We start from the raw sequence: 25,717 nt of genomic DNA, 5'->3' as shown, positions 1-25,717 counted from the left end.
TCAGAAGGGTGAAAAAGCCAAATAATTATTATAAAATGCTTGGAAAAAGCAGACCCAATCCATGACAAGTTTGGGAAAGAAAGCCATTGTGTGGCCACTAAAGCAAAGCAGAGACTTAGGATTTTTATAACAACTGAGAATATTCTTCCTGCTCATCACATCTGAGAAAAAATGGTGTCCTCTGGGCAGATACTTGAGCAAGGAGGGTGGGGTGGGAGAGGGGCCGAGATGAGGAGAGAGGGAAGTGAGGGGAGAGAGAGGCAGAGCAGAGAGACAAAAACCTGGGAGGACAAGAGAGCGGGGAGAGGGAGAAAAGAGAAAAGGTACCGGGGAAAGAGAAAGATATTGGGCATTTAAAAAAGCACCGCACAAGGGGAGCCAGTTAGCATCCTTCCTGATCCTTCAAACAAAGTAATAGTACCTGAGCAGCTCTGAGGGCAGGAGGGCAAGGGGCATAAGGATACGGGGTCCATTGTGGGTTGAACTGTGTCCTCTAAAAAAGATATGTTCAAGTCCTACCTCCCAGGACCTGTGAATGTGACCTTATTTGGAAATAAGGCTTTTTTTTTTTTTTTTTGCACCGCACAGCTTGTGGGATCTTAGTTCCCCAATCAGGGATTGAAACTGAGCCCCGGCAATTGAAGCACTGAGTCCTAACCACTGGACCACCAGAGAATTCCCTAGAAATAGGATCTTTGCAGGTATAATCAAGTTAAGTGTGGTCAGACTAGATTAGGGTAAGCCTTAGAAGAAGAGGGAAGTTTAGACACAGACACACAGAGAGAGAATGTCACGTGAAGATGGAGACAGAGACCGGAGTGATGTGTCTACAAGCCAAGGACTGCCAAGCATGGGCAGAAAACACCAGAAGCTGGAAGAGACAAAGAAGGAACCTCTATGAGAGCCTTCAGAGAGCCGGTATGGCTCTGCCAACACCTTAATTTCAGACTTCAAGCCTCCAGAGAAAATCAATTTTGGTTGTCTTAAGCCACTCAGTCTGTGGTAATTTGTTCCGGCAGCCCTGGGAAACTAATACAGGGTCCCTATCAAACTAAAGTATCAGCAGTGCCCGGTCATGGGCTGAATCATGTTTCCCCCCACAAATTTATATGTTGAAGTCCTAACCCTCAATACCTCAGGGTATGACTGTATTTGGCGATAAAGTCTTTAAAGAAGTGGTTACATTAAACGAGGTCGTTAGGGTGAGCCCTAATCTACCTTATAAGAGAAGGATATTTAGATACAGACAGACGGAGGGCAAACCATGTGAAGACAGAAGGAGAAGGCGACAGAAGAAACCAACCCTGCCGACCTTGATCTCAGACTTCCAGCCTCCAGAACCGTGAGAAATACACTTCTGTTGTTGAAGGCACCCCACCTGTGGCACCTTGTCACGGCAGCCCTAGCGAAAGGATACACCCCCAAACCCCGATATTCACCAGCCCGGCTGGAGGGAGGGCAGCTGGAGCTTTTCCCGGCTGCTTCTCAGGCCGGCTTCAGTGGCTGCGGTGAGTGGCTCAGGCTGGGGTGGGAGGAGCCAAGCTGTGCCGTGGGCTCCCTTGGCACCTGCCCAGCCCTTCCAGGAGCACAGAGTCCTCACCTAGTGCCCAAGTGACCAGTCCAGGGGTCACCTCTGTGCCAGGCTCCCTGCAGTAGCTCAGCCTGGGCCCTTCCTCCCATGACCTGGAGACAAATAGGGGCAACCACACCTGGGTAAATGGTTTTGACGTTTCAATTCTGTCCCTAGCCCTTCATTTTCTGCCAGGTCTGGGGATTCATCTTTCAGAGCTGCCTGCTATTGAGTGCACAGCGTTCCTGAGGAGAACGTACGAGCAGAAAGATTCAGCTTCCTTGTGTTTTGTTTTGAACACATGAGGAAACTTAAGACCCAGAGAGGGGAAGGGACTTGTCCCAGGGCACATAGCTATTTGGGGTTGAATTGACCAGAACACCAGGCTTCTGAAGCCAACCAAGCCTTCAGCATGCTCAACAAAGGTACTTCGTGAGTTCTCAGACAATCCAATTAGGTCACTGTTTTTCCTGCCTAACAGTCATTAAGATTTGGGGTGGGCTGTAGTTTTTTTTTTCCAAAATTTAAAAGCACTTCAGCATCTTATATATTACAGCGAAATCCAGTTCATGTCACTGTTAATAAAACTGTGATTTAACAGAGAGTTTTTATTACAAAAATAAATTTCAGTAATAACTGCTCAACCAGACATTTTGCAATTAAAAATAAAACTGTGCAGTAAAGAGAAGTGCAATTCACAATAAACTAAGTTGTTCCCTCTCCCTGCCCTCCACCCGCCGGGGCTTCACAATATTGCTTCCCAATTTCAAACCATTTGCTGGCATTAGGCTGTTTAGTACTTCTCTGTTCTCCAAATAATTGGACAATTTCATATTTTTAGCTCCGGACTGAGTCCCCAACAGATAGTCACACATCCTTTCAGTCCGTAACAACCAGCTCTATCAAGAAAATAGGGAGATGGCGGTACCCACCCCTACCAGCCTGTCAAAGGCAATAGTAACCTCACCGCCTACATAGTCACTGAATGTGGCTCTTTGCTTAATGTACTCCTGAATTTTTATCTCATCACTGTCTAAGATGAAAGCTGAGAGTGTAAGAACTATGTTGTATTAGTCTGCTAAGGCTGCCATAACAAAATACTGTAGACTGGGTGGCTTAAACAACAGATGCTTCTTATTTTCTCACAGTTTTGGAGGCTTTACGTTTGAGATCATTGTGCTAGGATGTCAGTTTCTGGAGACGCCTCTCTTTCTGACTTGTAGACAGTCACTTTCTCATTGTGCCCTCACATGGCAGAGAGAGAGGAAGCAATTTCTCTTCTTATAAGGGCACTAATCCCTTCATGAGGCATCCACCCTCATGACCTCATCTAAACCTAAATACCTCCCAAAGGCCCCATCTCCAAATACCATCACACTGTGGGATAGGGCTTCCACATATGAATTTAGGAGGGGAAACAATTCAGTCCATGTACCCAGATACTAAAACAGCTGACTGGTTATACGCATAGTGCTCATGTGTAAATTTTCACTTGGAATCATATTAGTGAGAGTAGTTTTTTCTCTTGCATGTCTCTCATCAAAAATATTTTTTCAAAAAAAAAAAAAGTTTTTCCTCCAAGCAATTTCCCTTTTGGTATGCTGGTGAGGATAATTGAAAAGGAATGAACTATGTTTGAATACCATTAGTTAAAGGCAAATGGAAGGGTTGATTGCTGTTCACAGGTCTGGAACTGCTCTTTTTAGCTGCAGAGGCTCTGAACTACTCCCAGTAGGAGACCCCAGGGATCTCTGATAATTTCCCCCTGATTATTGCTGTAATAATTCCTCACTCCTCCAACCTTTCTGTAATTTATGGGTGAAATAACTCTTAAAGAAGTAAAAAAATTAGGCAAATGCTTTTGATCATAAGTGCAGATAATACACATCCCACAGACTCTCTTTTGTGAGGGTTTTCTATACATATTGACACAGCTAATCTTTGCTTCTGCAGCATGTACATAAGTACTAACTAAGATGACTGGCATACAGTACTGTTATGTGTCTTTTAAGAAAACCTCCAACCGAATCCAATATTTCCCATGTGGCACCTGATACACTGTGGGCGTGTGATATTTATAGAGCAGTAATAATGATATTTGAAAACACTGTAATGTCTGAAGGCTTTATTTCCCTGCAAATTTCATCTAGAAGGCTGTATTTTGCAGACATCAGCTTCTGCCAGCCCTTCACAGGGACTGCTGGAATGCTGAGCTTTGTTGGGATTCACTAATGGACATTTTGAGCATCACTGCCTCTGAACCCCTCAGAAGGAAAGTCACCTTCTCATGTGGGTGGGAAATATTTGTAGGTAAGGACTTGCCACCTGACTTGGCCTTCCAATGCTGGTCTTTTGCCCTTCAATAGAACTAAGTTTTGAATGCATTTCCCCTTGAAAACCTCAATAGAGCCTCAGGCTACACATGGTAATTCATAAAACTGTCCAATCAAAGAATCTTAGAATCAGCTGATCTGTGAGCTGGGAGTGAACCTAGTTACCAATTTAATCAAACGTTCCCCCCTTTTTTTAAGCCACGGAGGACATTGGTTTGGTGACAGAGGTAGAACTGGGAACTTTTTGTTCCTATCCTGGTGTTCACTCCATCACCCCCTGGTATGTTTCTATAGCTAATGCAATAATACATCAGTCTTATTGCATTTAATTTTAAAGCATTTACCAAAAAAGCCACTGGGATAATATCTCCCACTTTAAAGTATCTATTATGTGCAGGGCCTTACTAAGTCTTTATTTGCATCACCTTATTTAATTGTTATCAGAACCTTATGAGGCAGGCATCATCAACTCCACTCTACACATGAGATAACTGAGGCTCAGAGAGTTTAAGTGTCTTGCCCAAAGTCCCAAAACTAGTAAGTCATTGAGTCAGTATTTGAAGTTAGATGACCCTGCAGCCCTCCTCTTGTCACCAGAGTTGAAGAGGAGTAGGAGATGAAGTTGGAGATAGGGTCCTTTCACATGAGCAGGGCACATCATTCTGTCTGCCCAAGCCAGAGGCATGGGCGTCGGTTATTCACATCCTAGCCTGAGCTCCATTGCAAGTTAGCCACTGACTGCCCATCTGTTAGGCTCAGGGGACCCAGAGGTGAAGGGGCGTGGCCCTGTCTTGGAACAGCACTCTAGCTGTCTGGGAGACATGTGTAGACAGACAGCAACAGCGCCTTAAGATCCAGGCTAGAAAGAAGGACAGTTAGGGGCTGTGACCTGAACCCTTGAGGTTGAGGTTGGCCCCGGAGATGGCAATGCAGGAGCTGGGTCTGGAAGGACGGTGAGGAGTCAGCCAGTTGAAGAAGGAGGCTGAGAGGGGAGGTAGGCCTGCCAGGCAGGGAACCTGCAGGAGGAGGGACCCAGGAAGTCAGAGGGGTAGAAAGGGAAGACCTAGGCTGCAGTGGATGGCAGAGACCAGATCACAGGAGGTCATGATGTATTGCCAAAGCCAGGGGTAGATTCCCCCCAGGGGGCCAGGGGAGCCCTGAAGGTCATGGATGGGGGAAGGAGGTCTGACTTGCAGAGATAACCTATTCAGAGAAGAGGGAGAACTAGAGGAGGGGCTGAGGCTGGGGTCAGGGTGCCCGGGGGGGGCTAGTGTAGGAACCAAGACCAAAGGTGACCGTGACAAGAACCAGCATGATAGAGAAGGTAGCCCATCAAGACCTGTTCAGAAGAGAGAACGGATAGCCTGTGGGAAGGGACTCCCAGGGAGTTGCTGGTGGTGTCAGCAGTTTAGCCCTGGAACACAGAGGTTGAAATTTCCCAGGGACAGCTGGAGCCAGGGGACAGGGCTGTGGACAGAAGGTTCAGGAGAGGAGTGAGGGGTTGAACTGGAGGTTGGGTGGAATGGGGAGAATGACAGTTCTGAACATCCAGAAGTGCTGAGAAGCCAGCAGTGCTCAGTCACCCGGGTAGGCATGGAGAAGGGAGACCCTTGGACTGCCCCTGGGTCTGATTTGCCAGTAGGGTGTGGGGAAGGACTGGGGCACAGGTGTGCGGCTGGAGTCTGGGCCTGGGGAGGAGGGGGCGTGGGGCCAGGACACATTCACAGACTATAAAATTTCCAGGATCTGAATTAAGCCACAGACGAGGCTCATGTCATTAACTTCTCCAGACAGTAACTGTTGGTGCCAGGATGACCCGTGTTCAACCTTAGGGGGCTCCACAGTTAACAGGGGCCAGACCCCAAAACAGCTGCTTTAAGCACAGCGTTTGCTGCCCCTCTTCCTTCCTGCAAGAGGCTGGCTGTGTTGCTGGAGCAGCAGGGGCAGATCATCCAAGCAAGCGTTTCCCTGGGCAACCGCACTTCAGGACACGCACGCCCAGGACCGAGTGGAGAACAGAAGGACTGCTGGACCAGGAGTGCAGGGATATCACCCACAGCTCTGCCACTGCCCTTGTTACTCTGCCCATGACCCAGGTGATCGCCAAGGTCCCTTCCGGCTCTTTGAAGCCATTAATGCCAACTATGAAAGGAGAACACACAAAGGGAAAGAAAATTTTTTTTTCTTTTTTTTTTTTGCGGTACGCGGGGCCTCTCACCGTTGTGGCCTCTCCCTTTGCGGAGCACAGGCTCCAGACGCGCAGGCTCAGCGGCCATGGCTCACGGGCCCAGCCGCTCCGCGGCACGTGGGATCTTCCCGGACCGGGGCACGAACCCGCATCCCCTGCATCGGCAGGCAGGCTCTCAACCACTGCGCCACCAGGGAAGCCCGGGAGAGAAATTTTAAGAGAAGTGGTTATAGGGCGGATTCCAAGCTCTCTCACAGGGCAAGTGAAGCTCACCCACGATGGAGTTTAGGTCCAAGTGCCAAGGCCTGGTTGGGAGTTTAAATACTGTTGGAGAGCTCAGGGAGAGGAGAATTCCCCGTGCACTCTCTCCCTGATGGCCATCTCTGTTTCTTTTCTCAGGGAAGTGTCTCAAATGTGTCGGACTGGCCACCTTTTTGAAGATCTTGACAATAGACAAGTCGAGTAAATAGGACACCTGGAGTGTGCCAGGTGCCATGCTAGGTGCTGTACGTGTGTACTTCTCAGCTTCAAAACCACCTCTGGAGGTGAGTACTATTATCCCCACTTTTCCTATGAGGAAATCGAGGCTTGGATGGGTTAGGGAACCCGCCCGGGTGGCTGTGCTGGAATCTGAACGCACAGCTGCTGACCCCAGGTCTATCTGCCCACAGGGAGGCCCAGGGACCTTCAGTCTGTCCAGGCAGAAAAAAGGATCACTGCTATTGGGCCACAGAGTTTTCTGTGAACACACGAGATGTTTAATTCACCCCGACGGTCCAGGTAGGTACCCCCAAGGAATTTGCAATGTGAACAGCAACCTTAGAGAAGTTTTAGGGAAACTGATTTTATGGGGTTTAGACCCCTGGGAGAGGCAAGTCCCCTAAACAACCAGCGGCAGGGCCAGGCTTGCAGCTGCTGAGAAACTGTTACCCTCTCACAGGAACACGACCCGGGAGCAGCTCCGTCGTGACAGCGTCTCTGTGGTCTGAGCACCACACATCATCTGCCTGCTGCTCTGCTGCTGACAACAGGATGTGACAGACCAGCCCGAGGGCGCGTGAGCTGTAGGGTCTGGGAGGAGAGCAGCGTGTGCTGTGAGGGCTCCTCCTCTCCTCCTGAGGCCCCCAGCACCAGGTGTGGACCTCCATCTGTGCGGGCATCGCTCACTCCTAACGCAGCCTGGCAGGTGCTCTGCCGAGGGCAAGCGGAATGAGGATCTTGTTGCAGCCCTGACTCATTTTTGTGGCAGGAGATTGAAGAGCTGTTCGAGGGGGACTGCACACGCTCTAGTTCACCACCTTCAGGAAAGGATCAAGTTGGTGGAAACGAATTCAGTCATTCCGATTTAGGGAAAGGCATCTTGAGGCCTTTCCCTTCCTTTTTGGGTCACTCCTGGAGTCTTACATCTTCAATTGCTTTTTATTCAAAACAAATTTATTTCTAAAGCATTGGCCCATTGTCATTTGAGAAACTTTATTCAGAGTGGAGTTGAAGGAGCTGGTCGGGTACCTTCTAAGCACAACTTGGGCCTGCAAAGACATGGTGTACTGTGACCCACTGTATTGATATTTTGCTTTTAGAAGGATGGCTTTAATGTTCAGACACTATCTGACTGCTGTGCCCACTACAATTATGGATAATTATGATGTCTTGCTGAGAAATCACAGTGGGATATGGGCTCTGCAGAAGAAGACAAACTGACATACACGTTCTTGCCTGATAGCTTCAGAATCTAAATAGTCGTATTTAGATTTCAGACATGGCGTGAAACGTGACAAGTTCTCTCATGCTCTGTGTGTGTGTGTGTGTGTGTGTGTTTGGGGGTGGGGGGGTGTCACTAAAAGTACTTCTAAAGAAAAAACCCTTTCCCAACAGTGCAAGTGGAGGTAATCAGTAATCTAAAAGGAGGTAAGAAATGGGGAAATAAAGGGATAAAATTTTAGGGTATTTTAAGACTGAAAAGGAGGCTTTGTTTGTAACATACTCACAAAGGGAATGTCAATCTTTCAATAAAGGCTGCAATTACCAGAGTGACAGTCCTCTGGTTCTCATTCCTTAATACAGCAAATATTGATCACGTGCCACCATGTACAAGATCCCAAGCATGCCAGTTTTGAAAAATAATAGAAATCCCTAAATGTCAAATTATATTGCTATACATGTTGCAATCACTCATCGATAAGACACATTTTTAAAAAAATTAGGACTATTAGATTTGTAAAGGTTAATATGCCTTTTTACTCAGTGATTCAGATCCTGGAACAGACCCTCATAAGGACAAACCGTTTTTAAAATATAGTGGAAGAATCCATCACGTAGAATTAATCCTGGCATTTGATGTCCTAGTGCATTTCCAGAGTGGGCCACACACTCTTTGGAACCAGCGTTAAATAAGAGAGGGGTCCTGCATAAACAGATGGGGGTGAGAGCCTGGATAGACAAGGTGGATGAGGGAGCAGGTGGGCCTGGAAGCAGAGCAAAACACAGGAAGGAGAGCAGGTTAGAGGGGCAAACTGGGTGAGTCAGCTCCTATGAGAGAGGCTCATCTTAGGTGAGGTTTACACGTAGCTTTCCAGAGCCTCTGCGGACAGTGACTGACTTCTGTGAAAACCCCACGGTGAGGCTTGACACAGTTCCATGGCTTCCTAGCTGCATGGCCTTCGGCATGTTAACTCAGTTTTTCATGTCTCAGCTTCTCATCTGTAAAATGGAGCCCTTTCTTATGGGCCTGTTGTGAGGACTCAGTGAGTTCATTCATCTAGACCAGGGGTCCCCAACGCCCCGGACCAAGGACCGCGGCCGGTCGGCGCCTGTTAGGAACCGGGCCGCACAGCAGGAGGTGAGCGGGGGTCGAGCGAGCAAAGCCTCTCCCCATCGTTCACGTTACAGCCTGAACCACCATCGCTCGCCTTACAGCTTGAACAAACCCCACGCCCAAACCGGCCGTGGAAAAACGGTCTTCCACAAAACCACTCCCTGGTGCCAAAAAGGCTGGGGACTGCTGATCCAAAGGGCCTGACACAGTGTTCAGAAAGTGTTAGCCATTATTATTCAGAGGAGTGAGTGGATATTTTTCATTGTTTGACCATCCAACCTCCAAATCTCTTCCTTTTGTGTGGGTCCTGGTGGCAGGCAGGGCTTACCCTGCACAAAGAAGGCGGAAGCTGGGCCTGGGGGCAGCCAAATGCATGCCCCCTCCTGGAATCTTAGTCGTGAGGGAGCCAGACAAAGGTTCTGACCATGCTTAGAGATGATTTGCAGAGCTGGTGGCCTTGAGGAAGGGGTGGCTGGGCTATATGATGGGACAGCCAGACTTTGCCTGTGGTGAGTTGGCCTGACCCCGGCTACCTAGCCTGCCTAGCTCCCACCTACTATTCTTCCAAGAAATACCTTTTCTGCCGAGTTAGCCAGAGGTCGTCCTGTGGTTCGCAACCAAGAACTCTATGAGGAGCCATGTTCACCGGTGTTGTCAAACAATGCTGCCCCTACAGACTGGAGGAGGGAGCGCTGCCCTCTGCAATCCCCTCAGACTGTGGAAAGAAGCCCGCCCCCCAATCCACCAAAGAACCCAGGATGACCTCGGAGTTGCCCAGCAAGACCCCAGGGCAGAAATCCCACATAGGGAGATCTTGGCAGACTGCTCAGAAGGGCCGAAGCATCGTGGCAGAACGCTGAGGAGGGCAAGGCCGGGGTGAACCACGCACTGTACCTCTGAACTTGGAAACGGCGGGGGGCTGGGAGGCTGGGGTGTAGGGGAGATGAACAAACATTTACTCAGGACCTCAGCCGTGGCTTTTGGGTCTCTAATCCTTTATTACTGTGTTCCTGCCAACTGCTTCTTTGCAGGGAACATCAGAATTTTCTGCAAGTGGGGCAAGGGTGTGTTTATCAGCTTGTTACAAATTACATGGTAAACACCATCCTCCTGGTTGAGGCACTTACTGAGTCTCTTTGTTAGATTAATAAGATTACAACAATCTGGGCAGACTTTCAAGTGTTTATTTTCAAAACCTTATTTCAGAGGGTGGTAGTAACATATTACCAGGCCTTTCTGAATTCTGCATGTTTCTGCTCTAAGCATTTATTTCTCCACATATGGGGCAGAAAAGGTCATTAATCCTCAACCTCTGACAATTTATAGTCAGTGCCTTATAGCCCATTTTTTGATCATGAACTTAATGTTTATTTTAACACCTCCATGGTGTCGCCCTTGTCCCGCAGACTTTAAAGGGCTGACTGTCCCTCAGTTTGTAACTATATACAATTCAGCAAAATTGACTCAAAGCAAAATTCTGTAACACAAACCCTATTTTCCCGTTGACTCATATTATTACATGACGGATGTTGCAGCTCCTTGGCAAATACACGCCTCCTCCACCCTCAGGGCCGTGAGGGAGAGTTCTGGGGGGCCTGGGGGCACAGCTGGCATGGTGGCCGGGGCAGCTTTTCTCGCTGCACTGGGGAACGTCCCATCACGACTTACTGCACAGCTCTGGGCCCTGTGTGCTGCAGGGACTGCGGGGGGGATAGGGATGACTGAAAGCCATGCCTGCCTTCACCGCAGTTCCCCGACACCCTAAGAGGTCTCACACTCCCGGCCCAGGTTGACCCAGTTCCCTCAGCTTGCCACACCCTTCCCCACCTCGTAACATCCATCCAGACCCAAGCACAGGGCTGCTCGTCTGGAACTCATCCCTGAGCTCTCAGCCTTCCCATATTCCATAGCCATATTGGTCCCTGGGTTCCCCACCTGGTTTTAGATGTGACTGCCTTCCTGTCTGATTCTCTTATAAGGCCTGTACTCTTTGGGGGCATTTCAAATTCATCTTTATATCCTCCATGGTGAGCTTACAATGTACCAAATATTGGGAATTTACTTATTGTTAAATGAGTAAATGGATGAATGAATTAAAAGATGAATGAGTACATAAATGGAGACACAAATAGTAGACAAAAATCCACTAATAGGAGCTAAAAATAGTAATTAGCTTTATCTAAGGGCTTTTCAGTTTACAGAAATTTCATACTCATCAGCTTATACGATCCTCGTGACAAACTGGAAAGGTAGTTACGGGACTTCCCTGGTGGTCCAGTGGTTAAGATTCCGTGCTCCCAATGCAGGGGGCCAGGGGTCGATCCCTGGTCAGGGAACTAGATCCCAAGTGCCGCAACTAAGACCCAGCGCAGCCAAATAAATAAATATTTAAAAAAAGAAAAAACGGTAGTTACAGTTGTTTGAATTTCACAAAGAGGTTAAATTATAACAATAATAATAGCTCTAATGTCTGAGGACTGACTGTGTGTCAGTCACTCAAACAGCATGCTCTGTTAATTCTAAAACCACTGTGCAAGGTAAACCATCATCTTTTACAGTTGGAGAAACTGAGTCTCAGAAACTGGTCTAAAGCCAGAGCCAGGATTGGAACCCACATCTTGGGACTCCAAAACCTGTTTAGTCTCTGACACAATATTGGCAGACAGAGGATGGAGCCAATTCCAGCCAGCCAAAGTGTCCCTGAGCTAACTCTTGAAGGACTAACGTGAGGATCAGTGAGGGATGGACAGCCGGTCAGTGGGACTGACATGGGCAAAGGAAGGGAGGTAGAAGCCGGCAGGCCAGGCTTGGAGCCTGGGACCCGAGAGACAGTGTGAGGTGTGGGCAGTGGCGTGGGAACGATCAATGCCAGGGGCCAGGAGGGACCATGTCATAACAGGCCTCAGACGCTCTGGGGTAAGGTGCTTGGGCTTTATGTTCCGCCCAGTGAAACAGACGTGTGTGGGATGAATTCTGCAGGGCCTTTGAAGTATTCTTCTATGTTAAGGAAAGAAGAAGCTAGAGGCAACAAGACCAGCCTGTGGCAATAATTTGGACAAGCCATAAAGTAACCTTGCACGCGGAGTGAAGTAGAAATAAAAGGGGGAAACAGATCTATAAGATGTTGAGAATATTTTCCATACCTCTCTCCTTCCCTGTTCTTAAGCCAAAGACATTTCTCCGATGAAGATCCTCCCCATCTTTTGCTGGTTCAGGCCTCTGTGCTTCATACTTACTCTTCCCTCTACCTCAAGTGCTCTTTCTTCTCCACACTCCCACCGACCTGGAGAACACCGATTCAGCCTTCAAAATCTTGCTCAGATGCAACTCTTCCAAAAAGTTTCCTTACTGCAAGACTGATGGAGTTAATGATCCCATTTTTTTTTTTTTTTTTTTTGCGGTACGCGGACCTCTCACTGTTGTGGCCTCTCCCGTTGTGGAGCACAGGCTCCGGACGCGCAGGCTCAGCGGCCATGGCTCACGGGCCCAGCCGCTCCGCGGCATGTGGGATCTTCCCGGACCAGGGCACGAACCCGTGTCTCCTGCATCGGCAGGCGGACTCTCAACCACTGCACCACCAGGGAAGTCCATGATCTCATTTTGTGCCACCTTTATACTTTGTACATAATTCTGTTGGGGAATCAACGCCAATGTCGGTTTGTTTACACATATCTATCTTCCCTGACAGTGAACTCAATGGTTGGGACTATCTTCATCTTTGTGTTCCTCTGCCTAGGGCAATGCCTGACAGGCGCTAAGCACGATGTTGAATGAATGAATGAATGAATGCACGCACACCTGCCTGAATGTATGAATGAGTAAATGAGTGAGTGAAGACATTATCTCCTCTCTCTTTTCCAGCCATTTGGATGTCCAATAGAAGTAAGCCACACTTGTCTTTCTCTCTCTGATGAGGTACTTTGCTTTGAAAAATGCCTTTAATTTAGACTTTGTTTTTGTAAAATTAATGAGTGTCTCATTTGGCAAGTTTGAAACAGTCAGACCAAGCAAAAAATGGTTGGGGGAAGGGAAAGGAAAGAAGAGGAGAGAGGGGAAAGTTGGTGGGGCCACTGGCCTGCAGTTGCAGTTTTCCCTGAGCATGATCAGGAAAAACAAAACACCCAGCCCTGGGCTTGTCTGTTAACAAGTGACCTCAGACAAAGGCTTTGCTTCACCTCCTTCCATTAGCTCACAAGAGGAGCCAAAAGGAAAAGACTTTGAAAATGGTGAGAAACACCATAAAAGAGACGTATTATTATTCTGCCTGGATGATAAAATACGGCCTTGTGAATGAAGTGCTGGATTCCCATGCTCACCCAAAGAAAAAGATGATTTTAATGTTAAATGTATTCCTTTCACTTACTAAGACGTCCATTAATTAGGGAGAAAACATTTTCCAAAATATAAACTTAAATCTGTTAATAAGCACAAATCTTCACAGAAAAGTAGGAAGTACATGGAGACTAGCAGCCTAAGCTCAGACAGAAGCCATCTGTGACTTCAGAACAACCATTTTTCCTGACTGGAGGTGGCACACTGTTGTGAAATGCTAAATTAAATACCACTAAACATTATTATGCCTTCAAAATGTAGTTACAGGCTTCAGTAAACACACTTTTATCACAAGAACACACAATCTAAAGCCAAAATAATTTGGTTTAAGGTGCCAAAATATGCTCACCCCATACATTGTTAGCAAGAGCAGTAGGAAAAGAAATCTAAACTTTGCAGCTAATTCATTTGATGGCAGCCGGCATCTATCTCCCTTGGCAAGAGGGCCATTCTCTATGTTGTATTTTGCACACAGAAATCTGCATAGAGTGATTTGCATACCAAAAACACACTTGTGAAAGAAACTGTTTGCCTAGGGGCCAGGGAGACATGGGGTTGCCGCCCGTAGGCTTCTATACTCACAACAGACTAGGCTACTTGCTTTTCATTTCCCTACGCACTGCATTTCCCACAAAGGGTTAGGTACTTTATGATGCATTAAAAATTAAAGCAAATAAATCCTGTATATAACCAAGAACAACCATAACAACGATACAACACAACACAGGCTAAATCTTTCCATGCTAACCGCCTTCCTTTACTAAGGGACTGGTAAAATAGTAAGTGCTATAAAATACTGAGCTTTTATTTTATACCATGTGTTTTACATGATTTATTGCTAATTCTCACAATCAGTCTTCAAGGTAGGTGCTGTGGTTCCCCATTTTCCATATGAGGAAACTATGACTTGGGGAGGTAAGGTAACCCGTCAAAGCCATGAAAAGCCAGTGGTGAAGCCAGGCTTGGAAGCCTGGTCTGATAGCTCCACCCTTTCCTGCCACCCCGCCCTCCACTGTCTCTCTTTCCCCAGTTTGGCCACAGACCATTGTTCCATTTCTGAGGGCCGAGTCCGAGTCCGGGGGTCTGAGGTGGTGAGGACTCATGCAGAGAAAGGTGTACCACTTCAGTTTCCTGCCATTGTTTCTGACTGGAGCCTGGAAGCAGGACAACCAGTCACAAGGCTCAGTGAAGGTGGCCAATAAGCTAGCTCAGTGACAGACACGGGGTGAATGGGCAATGACCTGTGATTCAGAGGATGTGTGTGGGGGGGAGACAGATTGGTCGCTGCACAAAGAAGGTACATGGTAGTTGAGATGCAATGGAACCCTCCCACTCGGTGCCCATGCGCTATCACCAGGGCCAGCCCAGCTGTATTCTTGGAAACACAGAACGGTTTTGTGTGTGCTTAATTATAATGCTACTTACGGAGAATTTATCAGCAGCAAATCGGATGCTTGGTGTATTTCTTTTTTTTTTTTTTTTCACATCTTTATCGGAGTATAATTGCTTCACAATCGTGTGTTAGTTTCTGCTTTATAACAAAGTGAATCAGCTATACATATACATATATCCCCACATTGCCTCCCTCTTGCGTCGTCTCCCTCCCACCCTCCCTATCCCACCCCTCTAGGTGGTCACAAAGCACGGAGCTGATCTCCCTGTGCTATGCGGCTGCTTCCCACTGGCTAGCTATTTTACATTTGGTAGTGTATATATGTCCATGCCACTCTCTCACTTCGTCCCAGGTTACCCTTCCCCCCACCCCATGTCCTCAAGTCCATTCTCTACATCTGCATCTTTATTCCTGTCCTGCCCCTAGGTTCTTCATAACTTTTTTTTTTTTTTTTTTGGCTTGGTGTATTTCTTAAGGGAAAAAAATTGGTAGTGGCTCTTTGAAATTTGTTCATCTGATGAATCCTTTGCATTTTTCCGGTACGCAGCATTTGAAAGAAATTGGCCATTTCTGGAAAGTCAGTGGGGAGAAAAGTGCAGAAAGAAAAGACTGAGGGTGACTATAAAAAAGGTTTACAAACATCTGCTTTCTTTTAAGATGTTTCTTTGTGTGTTTCTTCTCACCTGGTTTCTCTTTTACAGAGCATGATAGCAAACTTTAGATCTAATCATATCTCATTATCCATGGACAGCCATTGTCCAGATTCCTGGTTTTGAGACTTCATTATGGATTAGTCGCTGTTAGAAAGCAGTTTTTCTGACACTTTCAGTAATATATCCCTTGTGATATGATCTATAGTAGCTCTGTCTCAGAGCAATTTCCAAGCTAAAGGAAGTAATGTGACAACTGTTTTAGGGGGAAGGCAAATCTGGTTTGAATCCTGGTTTTGTCACTATGGTTTTACCTTACTTTGAGCCCCAGTTGCCTCATTTGCGAAAAAAGGAAAAGAGTATAAGGGCAAACGCTGGTTGCCTACCCAACAGCCATTTACCTCATCTTCCTTGCTAACAACAACAGAAAATCTTGGTTTTGCTCAGGACTCCATGTGCCTAATCCCCACAGATGTGTCACATTGATCTAAGTCTTCCGTTCTTGTTGTCAATGATTGGTTTATAGGGGCTACAGGAAAGCATGTGACCTAATTCTGGCCTATGAGGCCAAAGGGGAAATCAGCCAGAAGCTTGTGAGAAAGATTTTTCTCTCTGATAAGAGAGACACGTGAAGAGAAAGCCCATCTGCCTTTGCCTTCCTTGCTTCCTGATCTGGATGCTGTTGCTGAGACGTGATGCTTGGTATGGTGGCAGCCATCTCTTGAACACAAGGGGAAACATCACGGACACACTACAGACGGCAGAGAAGAAGGACCGAGAGCGCCTAGGTCGCTGGGGACAACACTGATCTACTGAACCAACCTTGGTCCGCCTGTTTCCAGATTTCTTGTTAAAAATCAATGTCTTTATGGTTTAACCCGTTGTGTAATAGATTTTGTGTTGTTTGCAGCCAAAAAACCAAAAATCCTAACTTATACAAGTAAAAAACTCACAGAATGGTTGTAAATAAATGATACATTGTATGTAAAGTTCTTAGCACAATGCTTGGTACAGTAAATGGTTGCTATAAATATTAGTAACAGCATTTATCAGATATAGGTAATGATCTAAAAAAGCAAAAGTTTCAAAATACAACACAGATGAATAAGATGAATGATAACTGACTTAGCGCAACCAAAAAGCTTTCTATTCTTGGTAAGGGTCGGGGGAGACATTAAGGTATGAGAAAATGATTACAGTGACAAATCCTCATATGTGGCAGTAGGATATAACTACAGCCAGAATTCGAGCACTACTGGAGATGAAGGGACCGAGGTTCTTTGCCAGGTTTCCATCCATCCTCTTAAAAACAGACAATCACCCTGTCAGCAGCTCCGATTCCTGTCTGAAGCCTGACAATTATGTGCATTTGTGACAATTACCTGAATTACCAGCCTTGCAAAGGGGCAGAGTTCTTTCAACTCACAGAATCTCTTTCCATAATACCAATTTTTACTAGTATTTTCTGAAAACATGTTTTATGTCTTTATGGCAGGAAAGATAGAAATACTGATGTACATATATTAAAAATATAATAATTTAGAAATAACATTTCATTAGAAATAGCCTACCATTTTGGAGCACTGTGGTAACTCACAGGACTACCTATAGTTTAGACATGAAATCACCAATTTTTGAAATAACCTACTAGAACACAAAGTAAAAATACAGTAAAATAACATGTGAAAGTATCTAGCTAACAGAGGTAATATCATATAGTAGATACTCAATAAATAATCTTAAAGTAAACCAGATATTTTCCTTCACTCTATGTTTTAGTAGAGGCAAATGACAAGATTTCAAACTAACACTGAAGATTAAACACACGCACACGCATACTCACATCCATATCCATTTATGTCTAGAGTCTGTGTACATCCATCCACAAAAGCCCTACACCTTCTATAGGTATTCAACAAGCATTGATTTTTCATAGCTGATGGCCCATCAGGCTTTACAAAGCTTTGTGCAGAGGCTTTACAAAAAATCATTTACAAAATAATCCCTAAATTATTAATCTTATTCAGTATATTATAAAAGAGAAATTAATCAATGATTATAAACAAAAGGGGATTTTAAACCACCAATTCCTGAATGTTCCTGGTTAACTGAGATTTTCTTGGACACTATACATACACCTGCTTTCCTCAAAATCGATCTGTTCCCCTTTCTTCCTTACAATAGAGGGCAAAATTGTTGGTGGCTCAACACCTTACATTGTGAGATGATTCTCCAAAATTAATCATCTCTGCGTCACTAGAAACCAAGAGATTTTTCATTCCTTAGAGGCAATTTCCAGCCTTCACAACATGGTGGATTTTTTCCTACTCATTTATATGGAATTTAACATGTCACAGACAGCAGTTTACATTTGGAGCTGTAGTTTAACTTGATTGAGGAAGACAGAGGTAAGGGCTGTACTTTAAGGAAGAAATAGATATTTAAGGTGCATTTTATAGTCTCATGATATTTTTATAACAGCTTTATTGAGATATAATTCACATATCATGAAATCCACCCTTTTAAAGTGTGTAACTCAACAGCTTTTACTATACTCACAAAATAGTGCAGCCATCACCACTAATTCCACAACACTTGCATCACTCCAAAAAGAAATCCCGTACCTATTATCAGTCACTCTCATTCCTCCCTTGCATCCCTCAACTCCCACTCCAGCCCCTGGCAACCACTAATCTACTTTCTATGGGTTTGCCTAATCTGGACATTTCATATAAATGGAATCATATGACGTGTGGCTGTGTCTAGCTTCTTAGCATAATGATTTCAAGGTTCATCCATGTTGTAGCATGTATTTTATTCCTTCGTTTATTTTTACAGCAAATGGTACTTTATTCTTTTTTTATGGTGAAAATATTTCATTGTATGGATAGACAACATTTTTATCCATTCATCAGTTGATGGACATTTGGGTTGTTTCCACTTTGGGGCTATTATGCATAAAGCATCACATGATAGCTTTTTTTTATGGAGATGAAATTCATTTAACACACAACCATTTAAAAGTATACAATTAAGTGGCATCTAATTCTTCACAATGTCCAACCACCACTTCTCTCCACTTTCAAAGCTCTTTTACCACCCAGGGGAAAATACTTCATATCCATTAAATAAGCACTTCCCATTCCCTTTACCCCGACCCCAGGTAATCACTAATCTGCTTTCTGTTTCTATGGACTTGCCTATTTTGATATATTATATAAAAGGAATCATACAATATGTGACCTTTGGTGTCTGGCTTCTTTCTTATCCAAGTTGTAGCATGTATCAGTACTTCGTTCCTTTTTATGGTTGAATAATGTTCCATTGCATGCACATATCATAATCTGTTTATCTCTTCAACCACTGATGGACATCTGGGTTGTTTCCATTTTTTGGCTTCTCATGGTATTTTAACATTTCACTTGTCATCATCCTAGTCCAGGGTACCATTCTCTCACCTGGATTGCAGCAAGTACATTTTTAAAAAATTTTTATTATATTTATTTATTTTTGGCTGTGTTGGGTCTTTGTTGCTGTGCATGGGCTTTCTCTAGTTGCGGTGAGCGGGCGCTACTCTTCGTTGCGGTGCGCAGGCTTCTTATTGCTGTGGCTTCTCTCGTTGCAGAGCGCGGGCTCTAGGCACGCGGGCCTCAGTAGTTGTGGCACGCAGGCTCAGTAGTTGTGGCTCGTGGGCTCTAGAGAGCAGGCTCAGTAGTTGAGGTACACAGGCTTAGTTGCTCCGTGGCATGTGGGATCTTACCAGACCAGGGCTCGAACCCACGTCCTCTGCACTGGCAGGCGGACTCCTAACCACTGGGCCACCAGGGAAGTCCCCAGCAAGAACATTTTAACTAACCTCTCTCCCTCTGCTCCATTTCTCTCCAGACAGCAAACTGAAGGTCATTTCATGCTCATAGTCCTTCAGTTTTCCAATGGCTCTAAGAACACTCTAAGTTCGACTCTTCAACAAGAACAACAGAGCCTGCAGTGAATGTCTTCCTGTCTACTTTTCTTATTTCACTTCACATCACGCTGTCTGCAACTGAAGGGCTCCAGCCAAAGTGAAGTCTTAGTTTCTCAAAACCATCAGTCCTTCTCTTTCTTCGGGGGAAATGCAAATACTGTGCTGTGTATCTTCTCTTTGCTGGTCTACCTCCTACTTATCCTCTAGGTATCATCTCAAATGCCACTTAGATGTACAATTTTACAATACCCTGCACTTCTTTGCAGCATTTGCACAATTGTGACTTTTTTCCCACTAGACTTTAAGCTCCACAAGGGCAAAGACCGTGTGTTGTGCTCCTCATGAGAACTCTTCTGCCTAGAACAATGCTTGGCACATGGTAGATGTTGATCAACAGTGTTATAGACTGGGGTATGGGCAGAATTAGCAAATTGCCTCTAAAATTTTGGATACTCTATAACTGAAGGTCTCAAAATATGCTAACTAAAATGGACACACATACAAACAAATCTTAGTTATAATTACATCTTTAGCATCGTCTCTACTCACCGACCCATCCAAATAATAGCATTCAGGAAAACAAGACAAAGCTTTATAAATAATACTAAAATTTAAATTTCCTTTCAAATAGTTCTTTGCTCATGATTTAATAAATAATTGATCTTTAAGACCACATAAAACAAGCATACTTTAATTGAATGGTTGCCTATCAAAATGTGATCTTCTGACTTCAGAAAATTATTCTTGCTTTTGAAAGGATCTAAAGAAAAACTTTCTAAAGACACACTTGTACAGCAAGGAAAAATACTCATAACATTAATACTTTGATTCTTTTCAATCTTTATCAGTGTGGTTTAACATGTAAATATGGCCTTTGTTTTTCAAGATTTTACCTACTCTCTTTATTCACTTCTCAAAAGACAGATCAATGGATGAGATTACAGCTCCCTATCATGAAATTAATCTCAAATACTTGAAAAAGCTACTTTTAATCACCACCTAGGGGAAAAGATAAATAGCCCAAGCTAGCTTTTTTAGCTGTAGGAACTAAAGCTTAGAGGAAAAAAATTAGAGAATGTGATAGGGTAAAGCCTCTTGTTGAGACTGCAGTACCACAAATTCTTTAAAAATTGAAATCACTGTTTTTATGATCATCAGTCCCTTCAAGTTATGGATGACGCACTGACCTGGTGCAGGAAATAATTTAAATATTAAATTAAATGTATTTAAGTATTTTGCAGTTTGATTACTTCTAAGTTATTACACAATAGGTTTTGCACAATTGAGACACATTACAAACTTTCCATTAGTGCAAAATTAGTAAAGTTTTACAGTATATACAAATAGAAGATTTAAAAAAATATACATTTTGAGGTATTAGAAAAAGCAATTTATGAAAAGTATAGTCATTGGTTATGTCAAGGTGCTGAGCTAGAGTGATGAAGAAAATGTGGACTCTGATTCAGACTGTATCAATTATTAGCTTTATGAGCAAGCTGCCTAGCTTCTGAGTCTGTTTCTTTACATATAAAATGGACTACTTGAAAGATTGAGATTGCATGAAAACGAATATAAAATGTCTAACAATACCAGACATAATCTATGGCTTTTCTAATTCTAACAGATATGTACGATTTCACAGAGTGGTAATTACAGACAAGGTAAAACACTGAATAGAAGTTTAAATTGTTCCAAAGGAATAGTAACTAGAAGAAAACACCTCATGACTCTGAACTCACATTATCTTTCTTAAATTATGTTTTATTCTTTATTGTTAGAGAGCATGGTCCCTATTTATTCAGACATTTATAAACTACCATGAACAAAAAAAGGCAAATAGAAATGTAGGGACTGGGACTTCCCTGGTGGCACAGTGGTTAAGAATCTGCCTGACAATGCAGGGGACATGGGTTCGAGTCCTGGTCTGGGAAGATCCCACATGCCGCGGAGCAGCTAAGCCCATGCGCCACAACTACTGAGCCTGCATGCCACCTACTGAAGCCCGTGTGCCTAGAGCCGGTGCTCCACAACAAGCGCAGCAAGAGAGGCCACCGCAACAGAGTAGTCCCCATTCGCCACAACTAGAGAAAGCCCGTGCATAGCAACGAAGACCCAACACAGCCAAAAGTAAATAAATAAATTAACTTAAAAAAAAAAGAAATCTAGGGACTGAATATGAAAACTGCTGACCCAAACTAAGTAAACCCATCCTCTCAACCATGTCCACGACAGTAAGAATCATGACAAACAGTTCTCCTTAGATTATACTTGTCTAAACATACACAGTGTATATTACAGAAATTATCTGGTGTTGTCAACAGAACAATCATGAAATACCTACCACAGACCAGAATAATCGGTCTCCCACTTTCTTGAAACTCCATAGATTTTGTAGCAATTCCTTAAATTACATTACATGAGAAAGCAATTTACTTAATAAATTATTGACCAAAGAAACTTCCTACAAACATTTTACAACACTAGTCAAAAATATATGTTTTAAAATTTTGCAAAAATGAAACTGTACAATTTATTTCCTCAAAATTTATCATTCTCCTTCATTGAGAACTTTTCTTTTCCACAAACCTGGACACTAACTTCCTAGGGAAAGTGAAAGTGTCTTAAAAATACATAATGACCTGTCTCCTGCATTCTCCCTAACAAAATAGGAGCGCTAAATATAAATTTCATTGCACCTCATGCACAAGTTCTGATTTTTTCCCTCCAAGCTCTTTATTATCTAGTCAAGATGTTCAAACATACTTAGCCACTTTTTTTCTGTTAACCACTAAACAGTTTACTATTACATAGTTAAAACATTAACATATCCTAAGTTTGTGGTTTTTAATACAAGTTGTTAGGGCAATTGTGTAACATTTTGGTAAATCATATCAAATATCATATTGAAGTTTATTTCTTATTCACATTCTACAAACATCTCTAATTCACAGAATTTCACTAATTTTATAGTTTCCCCAGTCAGAGATGTGAAGGCTACAGAAAACTGAAAACGTGCCTTATAACTTCAATAAATTTTATGAACCTCAACCCCTGTAAAGATCAATGAAATATCTACCACATTAAATGAATGACATTTGTTACACTAAAAGTGAGATTTTTTTCCTTTCAAAATTACAAAAAACATTCTTTAATATTTGATCAAAATTTGTTGGAATTTGTAGGTGTGTGTGTGTGTGTGTGTGTGTGTGTTTAAATGTCAGGGTGGTATGATTTTCTTTGGATGTATGGCTGTTGAAAGCTGAGTTGTACAAAAGAAATCTTTAGAGAACAGAGACTTTTCTTTACATACTTACTCCCAGAGCCTGCCCTTCATCTCATTTTGGTTTTCCACATTGATCCAATTGTAGCACTTCCTGGAGCGAGCTAGGTTCTAATCAGCAACATCAGGAAGAGAATAGGACAAAGCCAAATGAGAAAATGCAGATTTCATGTCATGCCCTTTGAAAACAGTGAATGCTTTCTAAGCTATCAGGCAATGTAAGTCACAATTTAACGTTTAATAATTTTTACCTGTAATGGACATGAACAGGAAATATGGAATGGATCCTTTATCTATTCAATAGGTGCACGATTTCTACTGAGATGAGCACCATGTAGCAGAATTTTACTTTGCTCTCTGTCCCACATAGTTGTGCTGACCTTAAAACCTCATTAGTAGGCTATTCAGTAGTGATGCTTGGATAATCTCCACCGAATGGTGAATCAAAGAAGATGCAATCTAGAGGCACGAAATCACCTAACATTACTTCCTGTTAAGAATTTTTTCCTTATGATTGTGGAAAAGCTATTGAGTTAAAGCAACCATGCCGACTCCCCAAAGATAATGGTTCAAACCCCCAAAAGAAACGGTTGCAATTCTCTTGGATTGCCAGAAAGAAGGAATCAATCATTTAAAGAAAAGTCGGTCTGCACGTTGTCACCTCTCCACAAACGTTAACATCCTACACACTAGTATTGTTTGAATGCAATTCCGCACCGAATCGAAATACTGGACAACGGTGGCCACAGGAGTTGTCCAATCCATGCCTACTTCGCTTCTTTAGGGATTTGGGTGTTTGAGGGACCGGAGGGCGAGACAGCTTGAAACAGACCTTGACCGAGTCACAGATGAACCACTGCAGCGCGGTCAGGGTGCCAATCATGATGATCCGGGCGAACAGGGCCTTCCACACGGCCCCAAACGCTAGGTTGCGGGGAACCTCAAAGGCTGTGCTGCCTTTCTCCTTGTTCAGAACGGACACGACGGAATCAGCAGGGTGGGACACGACGGCGCAGAAGACGCCAGCTATGTAGCCGGCCGCGAAGGTCACGGCCAGCTGCTCAGCTTTGGTGCACTGGCTCTGCGGCTTGGGCACCACATACTTGGAGAGCGCCTCGACAGTGCGCTCGAAGAAGGCGAACTTCATCATGGTGTAGGGGATCTGCTGCATCCAGCGCAGCGCCACGCCTTTGTAGAAGGCCCACCGGCCCTGCAGGTACTTCGTGGAGCCGTACTCATAGCTGGGTTCCTCCGCAGCCACCGCCCAGGGCCTGCCCTTGAGTCGGCCTGCGCTGCTCACCTGCAGGGCTCGGTAACTGCCAGCGTCACACGTGGCCGAGCTCCGTCTAGTCACACACTCCCCTCAGCCGGAGCTCCTTCCTCTTTCAGGGACCCCGGTGCATTGCGCATGCGTCTGAGTTTACCCCCGAGAGCCCGCCAACCCAAAGGTCAGGGTGAGGGACAAGCAGGTCGGTGCCCACAGGGCTTCAGTCGCGCTCTACCTGCACACCCCCTACCATCAACTGGGCTGCTTTGGGGTTGCAATCCCGCTCCTGAAAATTTAATTAGGGGCATCGCCCCGCCCCTCACCTTGAGGACCGCCCTTTGCCCCGCCCTCATGCCTTCGGGCGAATGGGCTTCTGGTAACGGCAGAAATCCTGCCCCTCAGCCCTTCTTAGCCAATGGTCAGTGGTCCCTAGGTCTCACTTTCGCTGGTGGGTAAGGCTTTACGTGCCTAAAGTGGCTTCTGTCCGGCTCAGCAGCTTAGTCTTCTACAAAGATGCTAAAAAAAAAATCAACAAGTACAAACATGAGTAAACACATGAATAGGCAAGTAAATAGATAAGGAGGTGAGTGAGAGGGCGAAGAGTTGCCATGCACCGTTGCCTTCCTGAAAGGCTTTTCTGGAGTTCTCACTCAACTGCCCGCTTATGGTAATGGTCATCTCCATGGCCACAGAGTGTTCTATGGAGGGAATGGTTAGAGAGAACCTCCAACCTGGCGTTGGAGGCCCAGTCCCTCAGCTTCTGGCCTTACCTCACATTCTTCTTTTGCAGATGGGAAGGATATCTCCCTCCAACACCCACGCTCCACTCTTGTTTCCCTCCAAGAGTTGTGAAGGTTTAGGAAGCATGGAGGTTCTCACTAAATTGAGAGAGGGTGCTGATTATTTTAATTCATTAGGTATTTTTTTCATTGACTACTGAATCCCTGCCATGATTCTGGAGTTTACAAAAGTCAGAAATCCTCTCTCCTCGTAGGGAGCTTGCAGTCTCATTGGCCTGGAAAATGAGAACTAAATGATTCCACGTGTAAATAAGTAGCATATATTCATTCATTCACTCACTGTGTGCTGGCCCCTATGCAGGATTAGGGGTTTAGCAAAGAGCCAGACATATTCTTGCTTACGTCTAAACAAGGAGATTAAAAATTGGTATTGTGTGATAAGTATTATGACAGGAGTTTGAATAAAGTTCTGGATGAACAATGAGGGGCAACTAATTCTGCCTCATGAATTTAAGAAGATTTCTCAGAGGTCTTGAAGGGTGAGTAGGAGTCGGTTATATAAAGAAGAACAGGGTTTCCCTGGTGGCGCAGTGGTTGGGAGTCTGTCTGCTGATGCAGGGGACACGGGTTCATGCCCCAGTCCGGGAGGATCCCACATGCTGTGGAGCGGCTGGGCCCATGAGCCATGGTCGCTGAGCCTGTGTGTTGGGAGCCTGTGCGTTGGGAGCCTGTGCTCCGCAACGGGAGAGGCCACAACAGTGAGAGGCCCGCGTACCACGAAAAAAAAAAAAAAAAAAAAAAAAAAAGAATGGAAAGATAATTCCAGATTAGGGGAAACATGAGTGCATGACCCACTGAGGAGAGGTGAGTAATTTGGCATGGTGGAAACCAGCAAGGGTTGAGTTTGAAAAAAATAGAATTGGGTCAAATTAGGGAAAGCCTTAATACAAAGTCAGGACTTTGACTTTTATCATGTAGGGAGGCCAGTGTTTCTCAGAAGTGTGATCCATAGACCACCTGCATCAGAATCATCTGGAGAATTTTATTTAAAATCCCTGATCACACCCTAGACCCTCTGAATGAGAATCTGAGAGTAGGACTATGCAATTTGAATAAGCTCCCTTGGGTGGATTCTTCATTAAACTTCACTGAAGTTTGAAAGCCACAGAATGTGGATGATGGGAG

General features: G+C 44.6%; 1 protein-coding gene across 1 annotated transcript; it reads right to left on the bottom strand.

The window, feature by feature from the left end:
• Nucleotides 1-4,778: 4,778 nt before the first annotated feature.
• On the bottom strand, nucleotides 4,779-24,145 carry LOC131764896 (solute carrier family 25 member 3-like). Its single transcript, XM_059078240.2, has 4 exons — nucleotides 24,116-24,145; nucleotides 23,297-23,825; nucleotides 7,030-7,162; nucleotides 4,779-4,845 (listed from the first exon to the last, which is right to left on the bottom strand). The coding sequence occupies exons 1-4, from the start codon at nucleotides 24,143-24,145 to the stop codon at nucleotides 4,779-4,781; spliced, it is 759 nt and encodes a 252-aa protein (XP_058934223.2).
• Nucleotides 24,146-25,717: the final 1,572 nt, after the last annotated feature.

Source organism: Kogia breviceps, chromosome 1 (assembly GCF_026419965.1).
Source record: "Kogia breviceps isolate mKogBre1 chromosome 1, mKogBre1 haplotype 1, whole genome shotgun sequence".
Taxonomy (NCBI): domain Eukaryota; kingdom Metazoa; phylum Chordata; class Mammalia; order Artiodactyla; family Physeteridae; genus Kogia; species Kogia breviceps.
The sequence above is the reverse complement of the archived record's forward strand: the minus strand, read 5'-3'. Positions and strand labels throughout refer to the sequence as shown.